The sequence below is a fragment of the Pteronotus mesoamericanus genome, unplaced genomic scaffold (genome assembly GCF_021234165.1).
Source record: "Pteronotus mesoamericanus isolate MK-2021 breed Mesoamerican mustached bat unplaced genomic scaffold, CSHL_Meso_final contig_90, whole genome shotgun sequence".
NCBI lineage: Eukaryota > Metazoa > Chordata > Mammalia > Chiroptera > Mormoopidae > Pteronotus > Pteronotus mesoamericanus.
In genome coordinates, this window is record NW_026555277.1 from 35,517,065 (window position 1) to 35,543,106 (window position 26,042).

The 26,042-nt window shown below is 32.2% G+C and overlaps 1 protein-coding gene across 1 annotated transcript in view; it reads right to left on the reverse strand.

Moving 5' to 3' along the window:
* Positions 1-26,042, reverse strand: part of METTL15 (methyltransferase 15, mitochondrial 12S rRNA N4-cytidine) — a 163,686-nt gene that overhangs the window by 80,316 nt on the left and 57,328 nt on the right. Inside the window, exon 4 of the mRNA XM_054585972.1 lies at positions 7,394-7,530. Within this exon, the coding sequence (XP_054441947.1) occupies positions 7,394-7,530 (137 nt within the window). The remainder of the gene's footprint in view (positions 1-7,393; positions 7,531-26,042) is intronic.

Here is a 26,042-nt window from a genome sequence, read left to right on the forward strand (position 1 = left end):
ATACAGGTTAAGTATACTTGTAACTCACCAATTTAATGACCATGGAACAAACTTAAATAGAAAAGATGGAGGCAATCTATTGATATCTATTTAATCTTCTTGGAAAATAAAAACAATGGAAATTCAAATAGCAGTAATTAGAAGTGTTCCTGAAGGACATGGCAGAATACTAGAAAAGTGTCTCTTTTACCGAAGGTAAGATTGACCCTGTTTCAAGGCAGTGGAGCCAGTTAATTAAAAGATTAAGAATGTTCCATTCATACTTGTCGCCTCGGAGACAAAAGAGAACATCCCAAGGAATCATCTAAACTATATAGACAGGAATAATCTGAGGCTGGTGGGGCCATTTTACTCCATCATCTCCTCATATTCAGTCACCAATACCTATATTACTAAACTCATTTGGAAATTTCAGTTCAAGTAATAACAACAATATTCAGCGCAGAAATGGACAGGTGCTGTCAACATGTGCCTTGGATATGCACAATCTCTCTGGGACAGCAATTTTCAACCTTTTTCATCTCATAGCACATAGAAACTAATTACTAAAGTTCTGTGGCATACCAAAAAAATACATTTTTTGCCAATCTGACAAAAATAGGTATAATTTTGATTCATTCACATTAGTCAGCTATTGTTGTATTGGCTGTTGTTAGTTTTTTTTAATTTGACAATCTAAGGGAAAAAAGGCCAGGGCCCATGACTAGAGATAGTCAGGTATAGCATGTTTTACAAATTCTTGTGGCACAATGGTTGAAAATTGCTGCTCTAGAATATTTCTACAATGGGAAGGCTAGAAGAGCCACAGAAATAATACATAAGAGCAGTTGCTTTCATGAATTGCATTCTCCAGTAAAAATGAAAAAAGAAAAAATAGAACCCTCCTCCTATTGGCAGATTCTAGAAAAGAACTCCCAAATGCTAAGAGTTTTTGTAATAAGTGACTATGTACCTACAGTAATTTTCTAGCTTAAAACCTGAAGTGGAGATTCTGGCCCCACATGACTGAACAGTAAGCAGGTTAAAAGACAATCTATCCAAATGGTAAAAACTAACACAAAAATACACAACCAAGATGGAATCTATGACAAGGTCCTGAAAAAGGAAAAAAGGACAGATTTGTACTCAAGATACAAAGCAAAACCATAATTTTGAAAAATACTATAAAAAAGAAAAGTTTAGAATGCATATAATTTAGATTCCATAAATTTAAAGAAAACTGAAAATGAAATAAAACACATAAATGAGATGATGGACCAAAAGGACATAAAAAGGTATTGGCAGAAAAGAACAGGTCAATGAATCAAATAAGGTTGCAAGGAAATATCACTTTCAATAGCTGAAATAAAACTTACATGAGACTGTAAAACTTGATAAATAAAACTTAAGCAAAACTGTAGAAAACCAAATATGTAATACATAGAATAACCTTGAAGAGATTTCCTAGAATACTGAGGCAAAGTAAAAGTAGCTGAAAGCACTAAGAGAGGAAACAAAGGGCAGGTGGCATAGGCAATACAACTCCAACCAATAAATAATAAGTGCTCTTAGGTTGGAAAACAAAACAAAAAAAGCGGGGGGCTAACTACCACAGAAACTCCTTCGTGAAGACCTAATCCATAGACCAGAACTGTTCACAGGAAACATGAAAAATTAATGAAAAGAGACCAATTACTAATATTTCTTAGTGAAATTTGTGAGTATCAAAAGTGTTCAAAGAAATAAATATATCTAGTAAGTATCTAGCCAGATGGGAGAAACAGGTTACCTAGGAAAAGAAAAACTGTGTCACCCTCAGATCTCTCCACAACACTACATGTAAGAAGGAAAAAGAGTAATATTTATACAGTTCCTAAAATGTTATACTAAATCACATTGCCCATGTAGGAAAGCATGAGTAACAAAGCTTCAGGTAGACAAAAGCAGAGATGTTTTCCTTTTCCATATTTATAGAAAAACTACTTCAATGTGTAATCAATTAACTGAGACATGAGCCCATCTAAAAAACTACAATAGGACTTGTAGTATTAAAAAATGGATTTAAGTATAAGTAATTATGTTAGATATGACTGCCAAACAATTAAACTGCTAACTAAAAATTATAATAGTGGATATTAGTTTATAAAATCCAGAATACGCCCTGGTTGGTGTGTCTCAATGGACTGAGTGCAGGCCTGCGAACCAAAGGGTCACTGGTTCAATTCCCAGTCAGGGCACATGCCTGGGTTGCAGGCCAGGTCCCCACTAGGGGGCATGCGAGAGGCAACTACACATTGATGTTCGTCTCCCACCCCATCTAAAAATAAATTTTAAAAAATATTTATTTTAAAAAATCCAGAATATTATTTTAAAAGCCAAGAAGTGAGGTGAACACAAAAAGGTAAATAAAAATGAGAGTGTCAATTTCTTATCTTACATGGGTTGATTAATAAAAAATATTATTTTATTCTGTATACTTAACTATAAAAAATGCTTAAATACTTTTAATCTTAAAAAATGATAACATCAGCTATATTAAATTAAAAAATAAAAGGTATAACATCAAAAGTGTTAGAGAAAATACAAAGCCAAATATATATGTATAATATACAAAAATTGTTAAAAGCCAAAGAAAATTTGAATAAAACACAAAAATAGAAAATATAAAATAAGGTGACACAGCAAGAGCAAGAATATCCAGATTTAATTACTTCTTACAGAAAACATACTCAGATTTGTTTACACAAAGTACATCTGGTATTTGCTGTTCATAGGAAGTACATCTAAAATAATATAGCATTGAAATATTTAAAATAGAGTAATACACAGATAAGACTGTATTAGATTTAGAATTTAATAAACTTATAAAAGAAACACTCTAGAACCAATAAAATTATTCTTAAACATAATTTAATGGAGTATGAATATGCTGATATATATAAGTAAAATTAACTTTTAGAAAATATGTATGTATGCATATAAGAATGCATATACATATATAACGAAGATAATTAGAAGAAAATATATACCAAACTCTTAATATTGGTGGGTGATTATGAATTATATTAATTTTTTCTCAGTACTTTTCCGTATTTTGTCATTTTATTTAAAAAACATTAATACAAAACACAAAATACTGTGATAAATGAAAAGACATACATGCTTTTGGATTGAAAAGCAGAACAGTGATGTCAATTCTTTCTAAATTAATTATGTATTTAACACAACTATTCAAAATGGTTTCTTAAAAGTGGCTAAGATATTTTAACATTTTAAAATATAAAAAGCAAAAGTAGCCAAAAATTTCAACAGGAAATAGTATATAAAATATAATGAAATATTGACAATTAAAAAGATGAAATGAAATACACAAAATCATTCCTACCAATTAAGGTGGTGGAATTATGAATTCAATTTTTTTCTTTATATTTTTCTATGTACTATAAATTTACCCCAATGAGTACATCTACTTTTATAAACAATTAAAATAATTGCTAATTATATTATTATAATCTTTAAAATTATAGTCAAATGATGGAATCAATATGACTTTATTTTTCTTATATGTGGCTATATTCTCTAAATTCAGCCTATGGAGCACATATTATTTCTCAATTTAGAGACAAAATTGTTTTTAAAAAACTGTATGACAACACCCATCTTCCACAGTGGTAAAAGTCAACCAACACCCCACTGCTCCAATTTAAACGTGTTTCCTCTTGAACAGTCTTCAGAGGCGATGGGGAAAAGTTTCAGTTTTTAAACAACAGGTGATCTGACATGTCATCTTTTCCGAAAGAGCTGAAATGAGTTAGTCTACAATTCAGCCTTCCTATGAATTGCTTAGTTTTCTGCAAAAATGTCAGTTTTTATTTTGACTTAGTTTGACAGAGTAAAGAGCATGGAATTTTCCAGAAGAATAAGCTCGTCTTTGACAACAAAACAAATAAATGAAAGAAATAAATTACTACATTACCTCAAAGATGTTAACACTGAAATGACAAATATTCCCTTTATTGCACACTTTGCTACAAGTTGTAATTATGTATTTATTTTTAAGAAGACAATCAATCTAATCTGTCCATCGTTCCAACCAACCAACACTCTATCCATCCATTGTCCCCAGAAATTATCCCTGGTGGAAATTTGTGTTTTTCTTTCTCATGCATATTTTTATACCATAACTACATATCTAGGTATTCATAAATAATATTTAGCATTGCTTGGCATTTTCTACTTTACATACTTAACAAAGATGTGATTATACGCTCTCTGGATTTCTTTTTTTTATGATTCTTTTCCCCTTCTGCACATTGTCCCACCACTAATTCCTTCTTTCTAATTTCTCCATGATAATATATACAAATAATACATATACAAAGTCTGCAATAAGCCTAAATATGTTTCCTTAGACAGTGATTCTTTTATTTAGATGGAATAGATTCTAAGCAGGTTCTGCATTTTTTTATTTTAAAAGATGTCCATGAAAAATGGCTAAATATCCTTTCCCCATATCCTCACTTTCCAAATTATGTCCTTCTAGTCTGAAAAGTGTATTTTTACCATTATTTTTAATTTGATTTCCCTCATCAGTGCTACTGATGTGAACAACCTTTTTATACCTAATCTTTCTATGAATGCCCCTTGTGTACCCTTTGCCCATTTTTCAAATTGAATTTTGTTGTCTTATCAATTTTGAAATAATTCTTCTTACATGATAGATATTGGTGGGATTCAGGACACAGTACCTCAAAATTATGGAACCTTGGCATGGTGAATACATTAAACTAAAGGAACTTGAGAAACAGCTCATGTAGCAAGAATTTCTGTCCTTTTCCTGAAACAGGTCAAGGACCCTCATGAGAGAGATACCCTCCCTAAACCCAGAGGAAAGAAGCCTCTTTATCTCTGAAGATGAAGGGATGGAAAGAAATCTAAATTGATTTGGCTTGCTGTTTCCCCCAGTTTACTACTACACTTAGCTCATACCTTTTGTCCTGCTTTAATTTTCTATAACTTGCCACTCTTCATCAAACCTAATATAAAAATGCTGAGGTTTAAACATGTCATCCAGTCTTCATTTCCTTATGAAGGCTCTTGTGTCACATAAAACTCCTATTAAATAAATAAAATGATTTTCTTTTTTAAATCTGTCTTTTGTTGCAGGTGTCCCAGCTGAGAACTTACAAGGGTAGTGAAAAAAATATTTTTCCTCCCCTAAATTATCACTTTTGTCTATCTTCTAACTTACAAATATTTTTCTTCTAAATTACCTCTATAAATTTTTGCATATTTTTGCTATAGATTTTTAAAGTTTATATACAGTTAGATATTTTATTTTATACTTTTATATATTTATGGTTTCTAATATTCATTTAAAGTTTTCTTACCCTCAGATTGTATATATAACCTCTCAATTTTCCAGCCATGGTGCATTTTTTTATGTACCTTAGTTACCTTTTTAATTTTTATAGTACTGACCTACTCAAGTTTTATAATTACTGAGTCAATTTTAATAATTTATATTTTGCTAAGACATCATTGATTTCACCTATGTTTCACATTACAGAATTGGTTGTATTATCTTATGATTAAATTATCTTGTGTCTATGGTTCGTCTCTCTCCATTTTAATCATATGTTTTTACTCTCTTCTTCAACAATCAGGCTGAAAAAAATTTGTTGTTTTCAAAGAATGATCAGTTAGGATTTCTTTATCTTTTATCCTTTTCTTTGTTTTCAGTTTTTTTGATTATAGCTTTTATCTCTATCATTCCTTCTTCTTGATTTAATTGTTCTCTATTACATTCAGCAAAGGGATTATTTCATTAATGAATGAAAAAAGTCTCAACAAGATCTGAGACAAGGTGGTATAATTTAATACAATGAGATTATTAGGTGGGAAAGGGGATCAAACGACTTGTCCCAGCTCTAACTCTCTTAAACCAAGTATGCCTTTTAGTAAGTCATTTAATCTGTCTAGCTAATAAGTTTCCACTTATGTAAACTGAAGAGAGAATACAGAGCCTCAAGATTCCTGTTAGGTAAAGAATTACACCTGGTAAAACTGATAAATATTATGGAAAGAATAAGAGTCAACTGAAGTAGGAATCATTGCCTTCAGAAAAAATATCTAAAAAATATCAATTTATCTATGACAGTGAAATATAATGGAGAACTACACTCATTCTATGAATGTTAAGGTCATAACCTAAAACATTTCACAAACATGAATGTCCTAATACAAGATATTTTTAAAGAAGGTACATCTAAGTCACACTGAAGAATGACAGTGAATGATTTTTTAAAAATAAAATATATCATGTCATTAAACCACATCCTCACATATTTCTTAAAGAAAATAACCTGGGATTAAAATAATCCAAAATGATCCAAAAATACTTCATAAAATTTGTAATCTTGCAAACAAAATTTTGCATATATATTTATTTACATATTTATTGAGAGGATAAATCACAGATAGATTTGAAAAGACCTGAGAGAGGCTGAAAAAAAACTATTCTAAAATAGTAATCTGATTTTCTGCCTTTAGTCTGTGTTTAAACTTTTCCATGATCATACTTCTGTTCTTCCACCAGAGACCTTTCCATTGCTATATAGCTAACAACTAACAACCAGTAAAGACTCTAGTTTATATCAAGTCAAAACTTACCTTTGATAGTCTCATCATTTTTCTTTATTTTAGTCTCTAGAGGATAAGAGAATAAAACAATTCCCCATTTCTGATAATAGCCCCTTACATAGTATTTCAAGATAATTATCTTAGTTCCAAGATATTTTTGTTTTTCTGGCTGATGGCCAAATGGACATGACATTGATTCTAAAATTTTCTCTCAAGGAACACAGTTTTACCATTCATGAAAATAATATTTTATATTTAAAAAAGTTCTATAGTGTAAGTTCTTTAATTCTGACAGGGGAATAGGGAACTCTAAATTTACTTGTGAGTTTCAAAAAGTATTCAGAGAAAACAATTACATCATGTTGATGTATGTGACCTCAGGGATTCTGCAGAATCCTCACATACTTATTTACTTCACTAAATTCTTGGAAACTCTAAGTTATAAAATTATCTTACAAATTGTTTTTTAAAAGTATAGGTTATTTGTCAGAATATTTTTCATGAGTCACACTCATGCAACAAATCTTCAAACTTTAGCCAAAAAAGTCATTTTTTATATTTATTCTTATTAATTCAGAAATAGTAAATGCAGAATATCATTATTTTAGGTGCTACTAAAAACATCATTTACATTAATTCTTTGGGGGAATACAGGGCAAGGAATACGTAGTGGAATTAAGTATAGCACCATACAAGGGAGAACAAATTCCAAGACGTTAAATGAATCTCTAAAACTCAACGCTCCAATTAAATATATAAGAGTAATACTTACGGATACAATTCTGAAAGTTGTTCAGCTATTCCGTAAGCTGTTGGGTCTCTGTCTAAGGCATACAGGGTAATATTTGACTCTTTCTGCAGAATGGCTCTTGCATGTCCTCCTGAACCAAATGTCATATCTAGAAAAATCTAGCCAACACAGAAGAAGAAAATTAGCACTTAGCTTGAACAAAACTTACTCTTCCTAGCAACCTTAATTTCAAGAAACACATAACGGTTTGCAGAGCGCACAGCAAAATATGAAAACAGGTATAATGTTTTGCCCAGAATTCAATTTGTTATATAAGAGATGTGGATCAACTGCGAGTGATCAGTCCAAAAGAATTGGTCTGAAGATCAGTAAAATGCTAATCTCTGGTAGAGGCTGGCCAATTCAAGACAAATTTACATATCATTCCATAAGGTCAAATCGGCCATGGTGTTGAGTGCACCAGCTTTTTAGTGCTTTTTGAACCCTGGCTGGTAATGATATTTCCAACAATTTCTCATCATTTGGAAATACCCTACAATTAGTGTGGCTTACTTTATCTCAATTTCTCTCAATGCTTTATATTAAACACAAAGATATTCAACAATAAGTATAAGTGAGAGAATATACCTAGCAATAAATGGTCACAGGGCAAATTTTTAAAAATCTAACCTGTAAAATTGACAAATTAACAAACCTGACCTGGATAAAATCCCAAGGCTTCAGTCAAAACACTTAACTTCTAACTTTGCTCCTAAGCAGCTCTATATATTTGGGAAAGTCACTTAAAATTCCAGTGCCTTTAGATTCCTCCAGGATTTAGAAAGAAAAAAGAAGATCCAGAAAAATGATATCACCATTATCTACCTAATTAGTAAGGTGACATATAATTTTGCATCTAAACCAAGACAATTTGGAGAGTGAAAAGCATGCTAGTAATTCGTCAGAACAACAGGACACGAAGTATGGCGTGCTATCTTTAAACGCTGGATGATTCTAGTTACACAGGATAGTTAATTGGTTCTGAATCTCCTCCCTGGCTATTTTACTTAGTCACACTATAAAGAAAACACGTCCCAGTTAGGCAAAAACCAGACCTGGATCAGAAGAAACCTATGAATAAACAACTTAGATGACTGTGGCTGCTTTGGAAGTAAAGACACTCGCAGCACATCCTCTCAAAGTTATGCTCTCAGTTTAATGTGCTTTTTCAATAAGCTTCACTGATACTGTGAAAATAAAATCAATTATGCCAATAATAATATTGAATACTATGGCAAATACATATGCTATAAGCCAAACTGTGAAAAATTTTTTAACATACACTTTTTAAAATTACAAGACGAGAAATTCCCATAATGGATTTGAATATTTCTCTGTCCTGAATGCTATTACATTTTGGGGAGAGTGGTTGAAAACAAGGAAAAATTTTGCTTTGATGTTTTGCTACCAGCTACCATGCTGAGTCTCAGCCTCTGATCAAATTCTCAGGAAAGTTAGCCTCCTATTTGAAGAATAATGTGGAGGAAATATTCTGATAAAAATTGAGAAGAGGAGGAGGGATGTAAAATATAAGAGATGTTAATGCAGTAAAAGTGTACGAGCAACGCATTTTAACATAAATGTGTTGGCATAACTTAACCTTGCACTTCAACGCTGTCAGCACAACAGGCATAGCCACACACATTTCCACCATTTTAAACAGTAATTTTAAAACAAGACTTGGTCTTATTATATTTGTATTGATTTCCCTTCCCACTCTGTATACTTATTTCACGCATCTCTGAGTAGGCAAAAATTTTCCACCATACCTTACCCCACTAGTAAAATTGCCAGGAGTTTAGTATAATTTAAACTAATAACTTTTCCCAGGTAAAATTGTAAACCATTTTCTTGTTATGGCCCAATATCAAGCCTTGTTATAACTCTGGATTTAAACTAAGAGTATATCAAATAAAATAATGTGCATACGATTACTTTATCTCAAGCCAGGAAAGTCCCAATCAATATTTAAAAGGAAAAATACTCATCATTAAAAATATTCTGGAAAATGTGAGTGAGATGATGATTATAATTTACATGATTATTTTTTAATATATCATGATTATACCCTTGGAGATGTACTGACAATCAAGGACGGTTCCATGGGAAAAAAAATAATCCGTTATTACCAGTCAAGTGTAACAAAACAAAAAGTGGGAGACGAATGGGGCTTTACGAAACTACAAGTGAACCCCATCATATGCCTTGGGTTAACAGGTGACTGGGGCCATCAACTTTCATGCTTAAAATTGTAATATACATCGTTCATCAAATATAATAGTGAATCACCCAGCACTACAATTGAAAAGGGAGCCAATTAGTTGTTCCCTTCTCTTGGGTCATTAACTTAACATAAGACCACATTTTTAAATTTGTACAAGTTGATAATAAAATAAGAAGACTGGGCAAATTTTTGCTTAACAAGTGTCCAAGAACAAATGAATCTGAATGTTTCAAAATAATCCTCTCTGGGTCTCAACTATATATATATTCAAATATATATCTTATGCTCCCAACATATATGAAACTCTTTCTTTGAAATGACCTGATATAATTTATCTAAAACGCCAAACCCATATTTCATAACGAGTTTATTCTGGTAATTTCACTTGTCACCTGTATAACTCTGGCCAAATCATTTTAACTCTCTGAGCTTCAATTACTTCATCTAAGAAATGGGGATAAAATGTACCCCTGTTTAAGGAGCTGGCTGGACAATGGATGAACTGAGGAAGGACGGACCATCAATCATGGGGTTCCCACTGCAACCAGAGTTCTCTGACCCTCTTTGATCCCAGAGGATCTCCACAGGATAGAACCAAAGGCATCTCAGGGAAAACTATGTATGGTAATTGGGGAGTGATAAGATATAGGGTCTCCGCAGGGCTCTGGATGGGGATGGGTGGGGAGGGTTTGGGAGGGGGTGTTTGTGTGTGTGTGTCGGGGGGAGGCAATAACGGAGATTGGTAGCTTCTCAGAATAGCGAGTAGGGGCTCAGCATCAGATGAAAGTGATTTAAAAAAAAAAACTAGCATTTAAGACAGAGGATTCGTAACGATTAATGTTTACTACCAATTTTTGAAATTTAAATTTATTTTTTAATTATAGGTGACGTACAATATATTCATTTCAGGTGTACAACATAGTGATTCAACATTTGTGTACCTTACAAAGTGATGATTGCAGTAAGTCTAGGACCCAGCTGGCACCATAGTTATTACAATATTATTGACAATATTTTCTATACTCTACATCCTCATGACCACTCTGCTACCAATTTAATACAGTAGCTTCAGTGTATACAAGTAGGTGATCAGTGTATATCTCATGATGTAATATGAAAAAAAGGCTCAGCATCCAAGGTAATGATGATAAAGATGGCAACACTCATTTGTGCTTAAGAATTCAAAATATTCTTCAAGATTTAAGAATCATTACCATCGAACCATGGAAAATAGTTGCAATATATCCAACTTTTGAGTCATTTAACATCAATGTATTCCTAATATTACAAATTAATTCATTAATAAACAGGACTTTTCTAGAACATCAGTAATGATCTGTAATTAACAGTATTATATAACTCTATAGCTCCATGTTTTTATTTGCCTATCAGCTCTCCTTTACATTTGAAATAAGAAAATGAACACTTCTTATTTCAGGTTAGCTCTTTTAATCAAATACAGCTAAATGACATTTTATCCCAGATGGTCTTCTAAATATCATAGAAATGGATCAGGTTCTACCTTTCACCAGGATGAGTCACACTTGAATAGTTTAGCCATAGCTGTGGATCTGATATGGACAAAGTAGAAATAGAAAATTTCAGAGCTCAAAAGCACGTAACAGACTATTTATTCCACCTCCTCATTTTACTTATGAGGAGACCAAGGCTCAAAGAGGGTAGCTGATACCTAGATGAGTGCACAGCTAATACTAAAACGTAGCTCCGTCCTCTTCCCACTTCATCTCATAATACTCCCCCACTGAAAGGATATGTTGCACCAAAATAAAAACAATCCTTCTTTGAAAAAGTATTTTTCCTGTATATGAAGATAGATGTGGGAACTCTGTATCTTTTTTAAACAAATTTTTCAATTCTAGGTACCGTACATCGTATTAGTTTCAGGTAAACAACAGTGATTAGACATTTATATACCTTATGAAAAGATTATTCCAGAGGGGAAAAAATCCTAGTTTAATTTTGTTATTATACATTGCTTTGTCTTTCTACAGAATACTTGGCACTACAGTTTCACACCTCTCAAATGTGATCAGCTTTAAAGACTTAGCTAAGGCTGTTCACTAACGAAGTAGGTTGACAGAAATCAAACAGTTTACCAATGATCGTCCTGCACAGACTAGATAATTAGATGTTTTTTTCCCAATCCAACAGTTCTAACCATTGAAATTTTCAGACTGGAACAACACTGTTAAAATTGGACATGAAAACATTTTTAGCCATGAACGGTATGAGGGCAGATCTTCAAATTTCATTTTCCTAATGTTGATTAGTCATTTCCAATCTGTGCAAGATTTTTAATAGTAAGTTCTCATCTGAATTTGGAAACAATATGGCCTGATTTCACTTTAAAATTTCTTCTTATGCATATTTTCTTTCCTAGCAATCATTAATTTTGAATTCTTAGAATTAAAGTACTTTTGGAAGAATTTTAAACTTCACCTATTTGCAACTACTAGTTTCATTTTCAAATACTAAAATGCCTCAATTGTATGCTAAACTTCCTGGATTTCTGGAGGTGATTAAATTAAAATGTATGGCATTAATTAATAATCTGTATTATGTACTGACTATTCCATATATATTAGGTCATGGAATTCAAACAAAGATATTAAGTTATGGGCCTTCCAATATGTTAAGAAAATTTAGACATACACATGAATAACTACTAGTAAGATGAAATCAGCAATAAAAGAAAGGCATATATAACATTTTATACAGAGTATAGAAAATAGATTTTATTTTAAGGGGTAGTGAAAAGGATGAAAGAGAAACAGGTAATAATTCAGCTGGGCCTTACTCTCCTACATTCGCCAAATCCAATTAGTCACCAAATGCTGTTGATTTTAACATAAGCATGTTTTAAGTCTTTCCAATCCCATTCTTAATTCAGGTCCTCATATTCTTTGCTTTATTACTACAATAGACACACAACTCACGTGCATGCCTGTAATCTCACTTCTCTCTAAAATTACCTTGTAGCGAGTAACAATCCGATTTAAACCTCCCTCACGGGCTCTTCAACTGTACATGATAGAGTCCAAACTTCTAGGCATAATGGATAATATTCTTCATATTCTGGCTGCTGCATTTCTTTCTAACATTATCTCTCACTACTCTTAGACATGAATTTTAGAAAATTTTCTCTAGTCATATAGAAGTACATGTAATTACCAAACATGCCAGACTGCCTCCTGCCTTTCTCCCTTTTTGCCTCATTCCATCTCTCTCAAAACTTAATCTCAAACAATGATGTCTATAACTCTATACTAAGAGTTAGAAAACCAATAGTAGGCTAGGACAGACATGGTCCCTACTCTCATTTCAGCCTGTAATGTAGGTCTTAGTATCGTCAATACACTGTTCTTTCTTTCTAGAATACATCTCTGGAAGATACCCTAAATATCCGTATCCCGCTGACAAATAATACATGACACACAGACTGTAATCAATAAATACATGCTGAATAAATAAATAAAACCAAAGAGAATTAAATCTTATCAAAGGCACAGGAAAGGATATGTCATATATAGGGAGAGCCAGTTGGAATGAAACCCATGATTTATTAAAATAAGACGATGGAAAGGAGAAAAGGGGAGAAAAGAGAAACAAAGAAATCAACAACTTTCTATGTGCTAGATAGCATGTTACTTCTTGTGATATGTCCTCTATTATAATCCTCATAGTGTCCCTGTGAGATAAACAAACTAAGAAATAATGCTGGAATGTTAGTGTGAAGTCCAATGGTAGCAGTCCTAAAAGGCCAGGGTAAGTAATTTGCATATTTGCTAGATAATAAATGGCTTCTGAGACTTCTTTTTTTACAAAAAAAAAAATTAACTTGCCAACAGTATTGGATAGATGGTAGGGTGTGAGAACACAGTGGTCACGTAGGGTAGGGATCTCAGGTGAGAGGATGCGAAAGCCTGAACTGGCAAATGGAATGGAGAGTGATAACAACAATAATAATGTTGGTACATTTACTGAACACTTATTTCATGCCAAACATACTACTAAACACTTTACCTGCATTATTCATTCATTTTATACAGTCATAATCACATACGCGCACACGCAGTTAATTAAATGTGATTCTCAAAACCACAAACTAAGGCAAGTTACTACTTCATTACTGCTTTCCAGAGAAAGGGTAGGTTTAGAGAGGGTTAGGTAATTTGTCTGAAGCACAGCTAATAAATGGTAGAGGCAGATTTAAAAACAATTCCGTCTCCTGAACCCATGCTTTGTTTTTGTTTTTGTTTTAAATAGAGGTAAAATAAACTAATTAGACATGGTATATGGAGAAGTGAAAGAAATAAAACATAATCACAACGCGTGCTATCCGGATGACTAAGAAGGCACCATTTATTATGCAATTATTATGTGCCAGCACTCACTTTGCCACATATTTTAAAAGTTTGATTAATTTTATTCTTATAATAGCCCATATGATAGATAAATCAATCCAATTTTACAAACAAGTATATCGGAGCTATTTCCTAGAAAAACATGAATTGGTAGTACAATTACATATAAACATACAAATAAGATAAGCATTCCTTTTCCCTTCCTTCCACTCTGCCCCTACATCCCCCACCACCTCAAAATTAGCATTGGAAAGGACAAGAAACAACTTCCCGCTCCAGAAGAGAGAGAATTAAAAGTATGAGAAAATACAGCTGCTTGATAGGGAGAACAAAGAGGTTTAAACTTTCCATGTGGGAATAAACTAACTCTTTGTAGTAAACTTGAAACAGTGAAGTGAGGGGCATTACTGAGCAAAGATTTTGAAAAGAATAACAGTAAAAAAAATTTAAAATCTGCAAATGTAATAGTATTAATACACAGTGGGAGCAAGAAGTTTGGTTTTCAAAAATGTTTAAAGAACATTAAGTTATAATTATATGTTTAAAATCTCATCCTAATCAAAAACATTGATACATAAAAAACCCTAAGATAAATACATTTAGTATATATGTACCTTATATTATGCAGCCTTTGGGAATATTATGCCCCAAATACTGTGTACCTACCTGGTACACATTTACCAAATGTGGGAGTGAGAGGTAGGGGAGCACTTTGATGTAATAATGAGGCAAACGTTAACAGAGATGAACTAGTTATTCAGACGTGATATGATATATATGATTATGATACGATGGAGATTTGGACAAAAAAATTTACTAGTTACCTGTTTTATAATCACTGAAATCTTTATAATGCTAAGGCAAGCTATTGTTCTACCACTGTGTGCTGAATCAGTCAAGACTTTCACCGACTTCTCTCTTATTTATCTTTTCTGCCTAATCTATTGACAAGTAGACATTTGTCACAGTGCTGCATTTGTAGTCCTGAAATAAATTAGAACATATAATTGTGAACATAGAAAGCCATTGACCTTATACTTGGCTAACATTCTGAACAAACATTTTTCCTACCAAACCCCTTGATTTATTATTGCCTTGTCAAGTTCTGTTGAGTATCTGTCTGCTACGTGCATATTTTGTTTAATTTGTAACTATTACATGGGTTTATGTAAAAGGAGAAAATCTCAAAAGAACATAAAAGTTATACCACAAACAAAACAATCAATGCATTGCAATAAATTTGTCTCTTTTCCCATTTTATCAAGAGCATGGTGTTACTATGACTCATTCTGCCTAAATTCTGCAAACATTTCATCTTGTAGCTTAAATTCTATCCTATTTACAAAAGAAATCTTTGTCATAACAAAACTCATTTTCCCTTCTTTATAAAATACGTTTGTCACTTATACTAAACTAAATAATTGGACTATTTATCCGACTTGCTGATGAGTAGCTTTTACTCTTATCTGTATCATGGGATGCATTTCAATCATAGTCCCAGCCACATATTATGGACTGTCACTTGACCAACTTGCAGATGCAATGGTTGAATTAACACAAATAACTCAAAACAGTATGGCATCGCTGTTCTCTATATTGAGAACTTAATTTCACAGAGATCTCCAGCTGAGACAATGCCAGTCTGTCAACATATTTTTAAATAAGAAAATTAGTTTTCATCTATACCATCAAGAAATTATTACAACATATTCTGGACAAACTTTTACTTAAGAAAGCTATACGGGTATTTTCTTCTAAGGATTATTATACTAGTTGGAAAAATAAAGTGAAAATAATGCAACACTGAGCTGTTTAATCAATGTGTTTAGCAAATGCTCTTTTCAATTTTTGCGGGGGGAGTGGCGCAGCACAAGTCATTTTACTGATGGCAGTGACAACATGGTTCTCATGTTCAATTCTTACTAGCATTAAAATAAAACCAATGATGGTAAAATTTTTTATTACTTGGCCTTCAAATAACATCATTTTTACACAAATCAGAGCAGGCCAATATGCATACCTAGAGTGTCCAACCCACTGTTTCTGTATGTGTGTATGTGTGCGCAGCTGCAGACACATACAAGTGCGTACATGAATGCTGCGTGTGTAGAAGGGCTGGTGAGTAGGAACTTCCATATTCTTTACCTTGCTTAAACACATGATTCATGTTTGGACAAGTTTCAGACTCAGAATAAGAAAACACTAAACCGCCATGAAACCTTTGTGTGGAAATGTTAGGAATTAAAATATAAGGACTGAGAAAGAGTTTTATAGGAAAAAATGATCAAGAAAGTATCTTTAAAATAATTCAAACTAATTAGAATAGGCAAGTTCAATGGAATAATTAGATACTTTTAGAACAAACTGCTTTGTGATGTTCAAGTGCTATATAAAGATATAAATGAGGCAGCAGGGTGTAAAAGAGAGACTAAAGATCAAAATGTCTGGTTTCTGGTGCAGAATTTATTATTTAACTGCCATAAAAGTTGAGCAAGTTACTTACGTTTTCTAAACTCATATTCCTCCTGTGTAAATCGAGATAAAGACACCATTTTAGCCTACATTACCAGGTTATTGGGATATGCAAAAATAAGACAATATGCATGGAGAAATGAGACAATAGTATAGTTTTATATAGATATTATTAATAAAATGCATTTAATATAAGAAAATAATTATTCACAAAGGCCTAAATTCCATAATAATTTATACTAAATTCAAAAGCATTTAGCATGCAAAAAAACATTTCATGGCTTCTGAACTTGAAGAAACACTAACAAAACCTTCAGTTGGTGGATGGTTTTCAAAAGGAGCTTCTCAATAATGTAACACTTATAGAGGCAGAAATTTCACAGAATTTTAGATGCAATAAAAATTACCAATGAATAAATCTGAAATAAAATAATTCCATAATCAGTCTGATTTTGCCGTGTCTTAAAAGTATGAAAACACCTGTGAATTATCTTTTAATTCAGCCCAAATTTTAAAAAGTGCAACATATTGATGATCATTCAAAGATATATTTTAGAAATGTAAATATTATTACTTTTATTTCTCAAATAGGAGCTTTAAAGACTTTTACTATTGCCCTTTAAAATTTTATCCCACTACTAATCATATTTTGAAGTATGTAAACAATTAACTCAATGTAGGAACAAAGAATGGAACAGTGTGGCAAATTTAACTACACTGATATTCTGACCTATTGCTAGGAACAAAGCATCTATAATTTTGTAATTTTTAACTGACTAGGAAGACTTCATATAACTTTCAAAGTGCCTAGTTGACTCAATGGAAGAAATAGTCATATTAAAACCAATTAGCTGATTATCTTGACAGTAACATAAAAATTGTGCATTTAATTTTATAAATCCTGTATGGAGAATGCAGAATTTCGGAATATGAATTTTGTATAGCAGTACAAATTATAAAATATACTCTTAGTTTCCTAATGAAAATTTGGAAAATCTATTTGGAAAGACCAAACACACATCTACAAAATGATTAAATAAGAAGGAAGAAAATTCCAGACATGCCTAATGTCAGTGTATAATTACATGACAGTGTTAACAAAGAGTAAACAATGTTTTAGGGAAGGAAATAATTATGTGGCGATGATCTGAAAAGTCTTCCTTATCAAAGAAAACGGCACCAAGCTAAACCTGGATTATAACTACCCAAGTACAACAGAGGAGAAACATCTAAAACAAAGGCAAAGAAACATTATTCTTAAATCATTAACTGATTTAATTGTATGCCATACAGGATTCGAAATAAATAAGGTTGATTGTTAGGTTGTTTAACCTTTCTGACTCTGCTGTTTATCATAAAATGGAGACAAAAACACTGATCTCAGAGTCATAACAAGGATTAAATGAATTTGTGGTGCAAAGTGTTTAGAATACCCTCTGGCATGCAATGAGAATCCAAAAAAACCCTACGACTTCCACTGACAAGAAGCAGGAGAACAGATGCGAATCCATGAAGTGACAGGACTTGTACCAGAATAATGACAGAGAGGGGAAGGAAAGGTCTCTATGAGAGAAATGACAGAAGGAGTGCTGCCAATAAAAAGGATTCTAAGAACTGAAGCTTAGTTTAAATATAAGCAATAAATTGGAAGAAACGTTCAAGTTGTCACAAAACTTTCAAATCAATTTCCATGAAAGAATGATGATAGCTCTGACCAAAAAAAAGAGGTTCATCAGAGGGAATAATCTGTTTTTCAGGGAGTCACCATAATCCTCTCAAAATCTGACCCTCTAGGGCATCAGTTTATAAGCAGAGGCATTTTCCTTTAGTGCCCATAACCACTTCTACTTTATCAATGTAGGTTTATATCCAAATCAATCACAAGAACAGGTTTTGTGTATCATTTCAAGATCACTTGCAGACGACAGGCCATATTATAGATGGACCCTTTTATTATTACTAATAACAATGGCAAAGATTCATTACATTCCGTTTGCCAAGCAGAGGGTTATTTTGCATAATAACTCCATGAGGTAGATGCTCTCATTTTCATTTCATGTACAGAGGTAGCTCACTTAGGACTGACTGCATGGTTACTAAACCACAGACATTTGAACTCATGTAGTCTACCCTTTGAGTCTATACTCTCAGCAAAACCGCCTATAATTTCCTCTAGTTGGGTTTTGAATAGCCCAAATACCAGATCACGACAGCCCGCTTCGGCTCAGAACCTGGCGACGGCACACCTCACCCGACTTGGCTGATTGCATCTTCTCCTCTGCCCCTGGATCAGTCCGCTGCCATGACCAGAGCCTTCCTCTTGTCCCTCTAGCACTTCTGTCACAATGCCTTTGTACTCAGGTGTCCCGTCCGCTGCCCATGGCACCCCAGACAGTAAAGGATAGAGCACTTGTGCTATATTCTCTTTTAGACTTTACTTAAAATTAATCTTCTCAGAAAAGCTGTCCCCAAATAAACTATAATCCCTTTTTTCATCACCAACATTCACTTCACATGCCTTCATGACTTTCTCTCCACAGCACTTACCTAATGTAAGATACTCAACCTTGTATCTTTATTTTTTAAATATGTTTATTGTCTATGTCCCATCACTTGAAGGTAAGCTCTAAGAAGGTGGATATATTTTTGTATCTCTAATACCTGAGACAGTATCTGCCACATAAAACTGAATAAATATTTGTTGAATGTATACACAAATATATGAACACAATGTATTGGTAATAAAACAAATTTTGTTTTCAAAAGAAGGAGAAAAGGGAGTAGGAATTAATATTTATTGGCTGTGGTAGGATAGTTCAGTTGATTAGAGTGTCATCCCAATACTCCAAGGTTGCAGGTTCAATCCCTGGTTAGGGCTCTTACAAGAATCAACCAATAAATGCATAAATAAGTGGAATAACAAATCAGTTTTTCCCTTTCTCTCTCTGTCTCTCTTCCTCTAAAATCAATTAAAATTTTTTAAAAAATATTTCCTGTGCACCTATGTTTGCCAGGAGGTCTACTAGGAGTTTAGCATGCATTAACTCACTCAATACGAATTCTTCTGTGAGGCAGATATTATTTGCCCTATGTTACAGAACAGTAAAGGGACTCTGAAATTAAGCAGCTTTTCCCAAAACAAGCTACAGTAAGTAATGAAGCCAAGGTGTGAACATTGGTCTTTTTGACTGAGGGCCCATAAGCATCACCCTGCCTCCTGTAAAGTATTTTAAGTTATGGCTAGGATTTCCATATCTAATCTAGCAGGAGTTTTTAAAAACATTTCCATGAGTAGGTCTCATCACATTCATGTGAAGGCATGCAATTATAGGTAACTTTTCAAATAAACACTATTATGATGATTAGTTTTATGTGTCAACTTGGCTAGTCTATAGCAATACCGTTATTTAATCAAACACTAATAAAACATTCTCTGTGAAGATACTTGGTAGATGCAGTTAACATCTAAAATCTAAACTTCTAAAGGTGACATTAAGTAAATGAGATTAATTTCCATAATGTAAGAGGCCTCAGCAAATCAGTTAAAAGGCCATAAGAGCAAAACCCAAGGTTTCATACAGCAAAAGGAAATATTACCTCAAGACTACAGCATTGATCTTCTCATGAGACTGCCGACTGCCACTTGCTCTACAGATTTCAGACTTGCAGCCCACACAAATATGTAGCCCATTCCTTAAGATAAACCTCTTAATGTATATGTATATAACCTATCGATTCTGTTTTTCTGGAGAACCCTGACTGTTACAAATACTGCCTGAATGTCTGAAACAATAAATAGAACAAAACAGAAATTCCAGATGTAGACTTCCAGAAATACTATGCACATAACAGGTGATAAACATTTGTTAAGTATAGATTAACAAATATATGGCTTGCTTACAGAAAAAAGAGAGGAAGTCTATCAAATTCTTAAAGAAAACATCTGTCAGGAAAAGCTGTTTAAATAAACTTCAGATTGGTATTAAATGAAGATCTTATTTGGCCAGTGTTATCAAAATTCATTGAAGATAACTGGAATTAGTATTAATGCCTTTATTTGATTTAGATCTAATATTTGATATTACCCTTTTAGGTGTTCTTTACTATGGAAATTGGCATGGGGTATAATTTGCAACATAACTAATTCAATAGAGTCCCAATAAAGTGTTGTCAAAACCACAAAGGTGCTTTCAAGAACACTGAAAATGGAGTTAGCAAAGGGGATTCATTTAGAAAAGAATCTCTACATGACCATGGAAAAGCCGTTTAAAAGGTAAACCTTAATACTGTTTTGTGGAATAAAAAGATAATCCATATGAAAATAATTTGTATGCTATGGTCACTACACAAATATTATTTTGCCATTAAATATTTTATGGTGATAATAATGGTATGACATACAATTCTATCTCAAATGTGTTGAGATCAAAAACCAGAACATTGAATCAGACATTGAAAAGTATTTATTACATATGAAAAATCACTTAAAAGCTTGAAAGTCTCACGGTAACAGATCTATTATCTGTTGAGTTTGACTGCACTGGGAACCTCAAAAGCCTACACCATGAACAGTTCACAAAACCTATGTTGTGTGTCTCATATTCTTACCCCAATTATGACACCCTACACTCAACTTCAAAAAAGTAAGGCTGAAGTACTTGAAGAAATCACTGAAAGTAACAGTATTTCAGAGTTACAAGAGTATTTAAACACGAAATAGGAGCATTATTGCAGTAACCATTTTGGTTTCTAAACAGTAAGTAAATGTGTAAACTACTATAAATATATTTTTAAGCACCAGGACAATATTACGTTAGGACACAAAAGGAATGCCTTCTTAAAACAAAACAAAAAACAATAAATTGCTATAACAAAGAGAAGCTAGTCTTCCCTATATTTGCTTTCTTCTGTTAAAGTGGTTCTTCTGAGTTATTTTTATTTACTAAAAACAATCCAACAAGTCCAATATTTTCAATTCATTCTAAATTAAATCATCTTAAATCATTCCTTCTGGATTTAAGAAGAAAACATTATTAAACTTGACAAAAAGTCAATTTTTCTAATCATTCTTTCAACCATCACGTAAAATTAAACTCCTACCCTCAATTCTCTATCTCCAATTCTAGACACATGTTGCAATAAACATGACTTCAATTAAGTTGATAATCACTTAAAGCCTGAAAATCTTTTCGTTATGCCAAGTTGTGAATTCCAGAAGGTGTTATTTATTTTCAGGCAATATCATTTCTGTGTTTGTAATGCGAAGTATCAAGCCTATTTATTTGATATAGTGTTAAAAGAAGATAAAATATTTGAATAAATACCAGATCCTTAAAAAACATACAAATAAGCAAAGAAGTTTAGGTGCCTTATCTATGTTTTAAATAAAACATAATACCACAAATAACGTCAGATAATCTGCTTAATGATTATAAAAAAGGCTTTAAATATATACATACTGACATACCATACAGGTCAGAAACAGGCTAATGAAAAGTAAAAAATATTGAAATATTAGCCAAGATCCAGAAAATTCTTACTCTTACCAGGAGAAAATTGAGAAACAATCAACACTCTCTCTTAAATAGTTAAGATGTTTTATTGTCAGGACACAATGCTAAGCTATATTTTCTGACTATTAGTTTTCACAATAGGCTTAAAAATAAATCAACCTTGACTTTCAGGAGTTTATCTAATTTCAGACATGGAATTGTTGTTACTTCTTAAAATATGTCTGTGTCAAAAGAACTCTTCTATAATATATCACCATTTGCTTTTTCATAGTTGGAGTTCACAGGTAAACAGTAGAATACTACCCCCAAAATCTGAAATATTCCACAGATTTAAAGCTACGTATTATTTTTATAAAAAAGTATCTTAAGTTCTAAAAAAAAGACTATTCACCAAGTGTTCTAATAAAAATATTTTTATAAAAAGATACAGATACAGCACTTAAAAGGTCAATTTATGTGAATATAAAGCATAAGTAAAATATAGATTTTTTTTGACTGCTTTAAACTTCTATTCCAGGTTTTTTTTAAGTTTCCCAATTTTGGTTAATTATTGAATTCTCAAGAATATCACACAAAGTACAAAAAAAAACTATCACAAAAAAGAGAAAAAAGCAATTTGAATTACCTAAACCAGAAAAAGACATTATAAGAAAACTTACACAAAATTTAATAACTTATATCGACTAAACGTTTGCTTTATAATTTCAGGTGAAACTTTTGAGTAAAAGCATTATCACCAATTTTAAGTTCTACAGTCAAGTGTAACAACATTCGTGCTGATCCAGTTCTGCAAAACAATTTATAGCTTCAAGGATAACTTTAAAATATAAACCTATTACCATAATAATATGACAGAAGCATCACTGGCCTCTGGGAGACATACAGAATCTGTCTTCTGTCAAACAAAGTTTTTAGTAGGATTGGTGTCATAACTTCATTATATATTCTAATGTAAATGAAATCTAGAATAATGCTCATTGGAGCCGGTCTATATCTATTACTTTAGTTGAACAAGTTGTAACTAAAGCAAATGAGCTAAGTAGAGCAAATATTGCCTTAATCCATCATTACAGATATTTAAAGTTTGCTTACTTTGTTAATAAATGTTCTAGTTTGTATTAATTCACATTTTCAGTCTAGCTAGAATTAGAGTTATTAGAATAAACTCTAATTCTGCCTCTTTTGTCATGATCTTTATCAACATATCAAAATACACGTAATTCAATAGATAATTACCAAACACTCCCTGTGAAGCATTCATGCTAATCTCTTTATATAATCACGTGGTTACATGATGACTCTAAGGCCAGTCATTTCACCTCACCAGGACTTAATTTTCTTACTGATAAAGCAAAGAAGTTTGTTTTTTAAATCTCTTCAAGCTCAAATATTCTGTAATTCCAAAACAAAGAGGATCTAAACATAACTGACTCTAAGTGAAAATAAATCTTCTTTGAATTTTTAATGAAGTTAATAGACTTGAAATAACTTTATTATAATGACACCATGTGAAGTGAGCAGAAAATTTAAATCCATAAAGTAATCCAAAGATTGATAGGTATTTAAAATGATGATTTTTCCTACAATTTCTAAAAAAGTAGTAGTTGATCTTTAATCATCATTTATGAAAATATAAATTATCTTGGTTATTGTTACTCACGGGGAAAAGGTTCATGTGAAAAAGGAATTTTATCTATATTCTAGGATAAATGCAAAAAGGAGTCATCTACTTCCCTTCTCTAAATAAACGGTTATTGTCACTGGTAAGAGAGCTATTAAAGGCAATTAGAAGCCAGAGGCTTCTCTTTATGAGAAATAATATTTAAAAAAATCATCAGTAATAAATAGCATTCAATAACTATTCAGTAACTACTGGTCAAAAAAATTAAAGCAGTCAATGAAGTATAATCAACATTTAAGAGCAGATCAATTGCATTAACTCAAAATACCGAGCACTGTAGTGGGCTCTAGCAGGAGCCTTGAAAGAAAAATTATAAATCAATAGCATTGCAAATATATATAAAATCTGTTTCAAAGAACTCTGTAGTAATGGCTTTATAACTAAGTGCTGGTGCAATCAAAACAACTGTTTGCAATCAATTTGGGAGTCTTTCATTTTATTAAAATTTCTGTTACACTGTTATTTGAACAAAGCATAAAATACTCTTATTTGGCATCCTAATGATATTTTGTAAAATATAAGGTTTATTGTACAGGCTAGCTAATCACCACAGGGAATCATCAAATGAAAATGACTCACTCATGGACGTTTTAATCTATACATGTTCACCGGTCGTATGCTTCAACTGATGGAGTCAGGATGGTTTCAAACTGGTCTCTTTCATTTACTACCATTTGTTCTATGGTGTGTTTGAGACTTTAATATATTTATCCAGATTTGTTTTTCAAAATAAGAAATCAAGGGATAGATATAAGGAGTTTGTAAACAATACTAAAGAATTCAAATGAGAGCTTTAGGAAAAATCCTTGGAGTTATTTCATGGTCTCTTTCTCCTTATATCAAATATCAAATAATATTTGATATTGATTTTAGACTTAATTTTATTTTTCCCTATTAGGACATATTGTATGCTTTGTTCTTTGGAAAATAAAACGTGAAGAGATACATGACATAATGTCATTAAACACACAAAAATCTCATTTTGTAGTTCAAGTTATTAGGGACTTTGTAACAAGGTTTATATCCCCATATTTCAAAAGAACATTTTAAAGAAAAATGAAATTTGGAATAAATGAATCAGCACTAAGTTATTTAACATTTTTTGTGGGCTTCTGATGGAAATGAAAATCCAAAAATATATTTACTAGCATAGTCTTTCAGACAGTTTATAATATCATCTGTATGCTATCTTTTATTACAAGTTCAAATGTGCTCTAGGAGATAAAACAATAAAAGCTATATACTTAAATTACATGTTGAGCAGAATATGATAAATATTTCATGAATGTAAACATTAAAAATAAGCTAAGATGAATTACTAGAAACAAGTTTACATATTTTTATACTACCATTTATGTGAACAATCACAGTTTCCTTCAGCAACACTGTCATTTTAAACCAAAAGAAGTTAGCGATGACATTTGACAGTGTAAAGAAAAGAAAGTAATGGAGAATCGGTATCTATAATTATACCATTGATATTGGGGGAATTTACAATAATAACCATGCTTTTTGTTGTTGTTGACACTATTACAGATGTCTCCCTTCAGCCCCCACCATTGCCTACCTCCACTCAGCCCCTGCCACACTCCCCTGGCCTGCCCCACGCTATATTTTAAAATATATATGTACATATATAGTATATGTAATATATAAATATGTGTAGATTATATGTAAATGTGCATATATTTATATTTCTTTGATTATGTATTAATTATGTATTCCCCAGTAGGTCAAAACTCGATGAAAATGTGGATGTGTTCTGCTAACTGTTACATCCTCAGGGCTGCAAACAGTACCTGAAACAGAGTTAGAACTCTCTATATATTAAGTGAATGAATAAATAACATACAAAATTAGGATAAATGATTCTTCTCTTTGCTTTTGCCTTAGGCTTTAGAATAATATGTAAAACAGTTTTAAACCAAAAAACTTTAGAGGGTAATAACTGATACATTGTTTTATTTCTAAGAATTAGAGAACAATGGATTTCTTTTGTTTCACAGCAGAGCCAAGTTGATCCTGAACTATCAATAACATATATAATGATAATGATAATAGCTACTAATTGTTCAATAGCTATTTGTGCTAATTACATCTCAACATGCTTTGTATACATTTAATCCTAATAACAATTCTAAAAGCTAGGCATTTTCGTCCTCATAAATGCAAATGAGGACAGAAACTAAGGATAAAGTAACTTGCCTAGGCTTTTGCAAGATGGGGTTGGGATTTCAGACCAAATCAGTCTGACTCAAAACTCGGGGCTTTTAAAAGAAATCTGTACTTTAAATGCTTTAAAAATACTCTAGGTTATACCTATTTTATTTTTCCCATTTTTATTGTATTGCAGCGA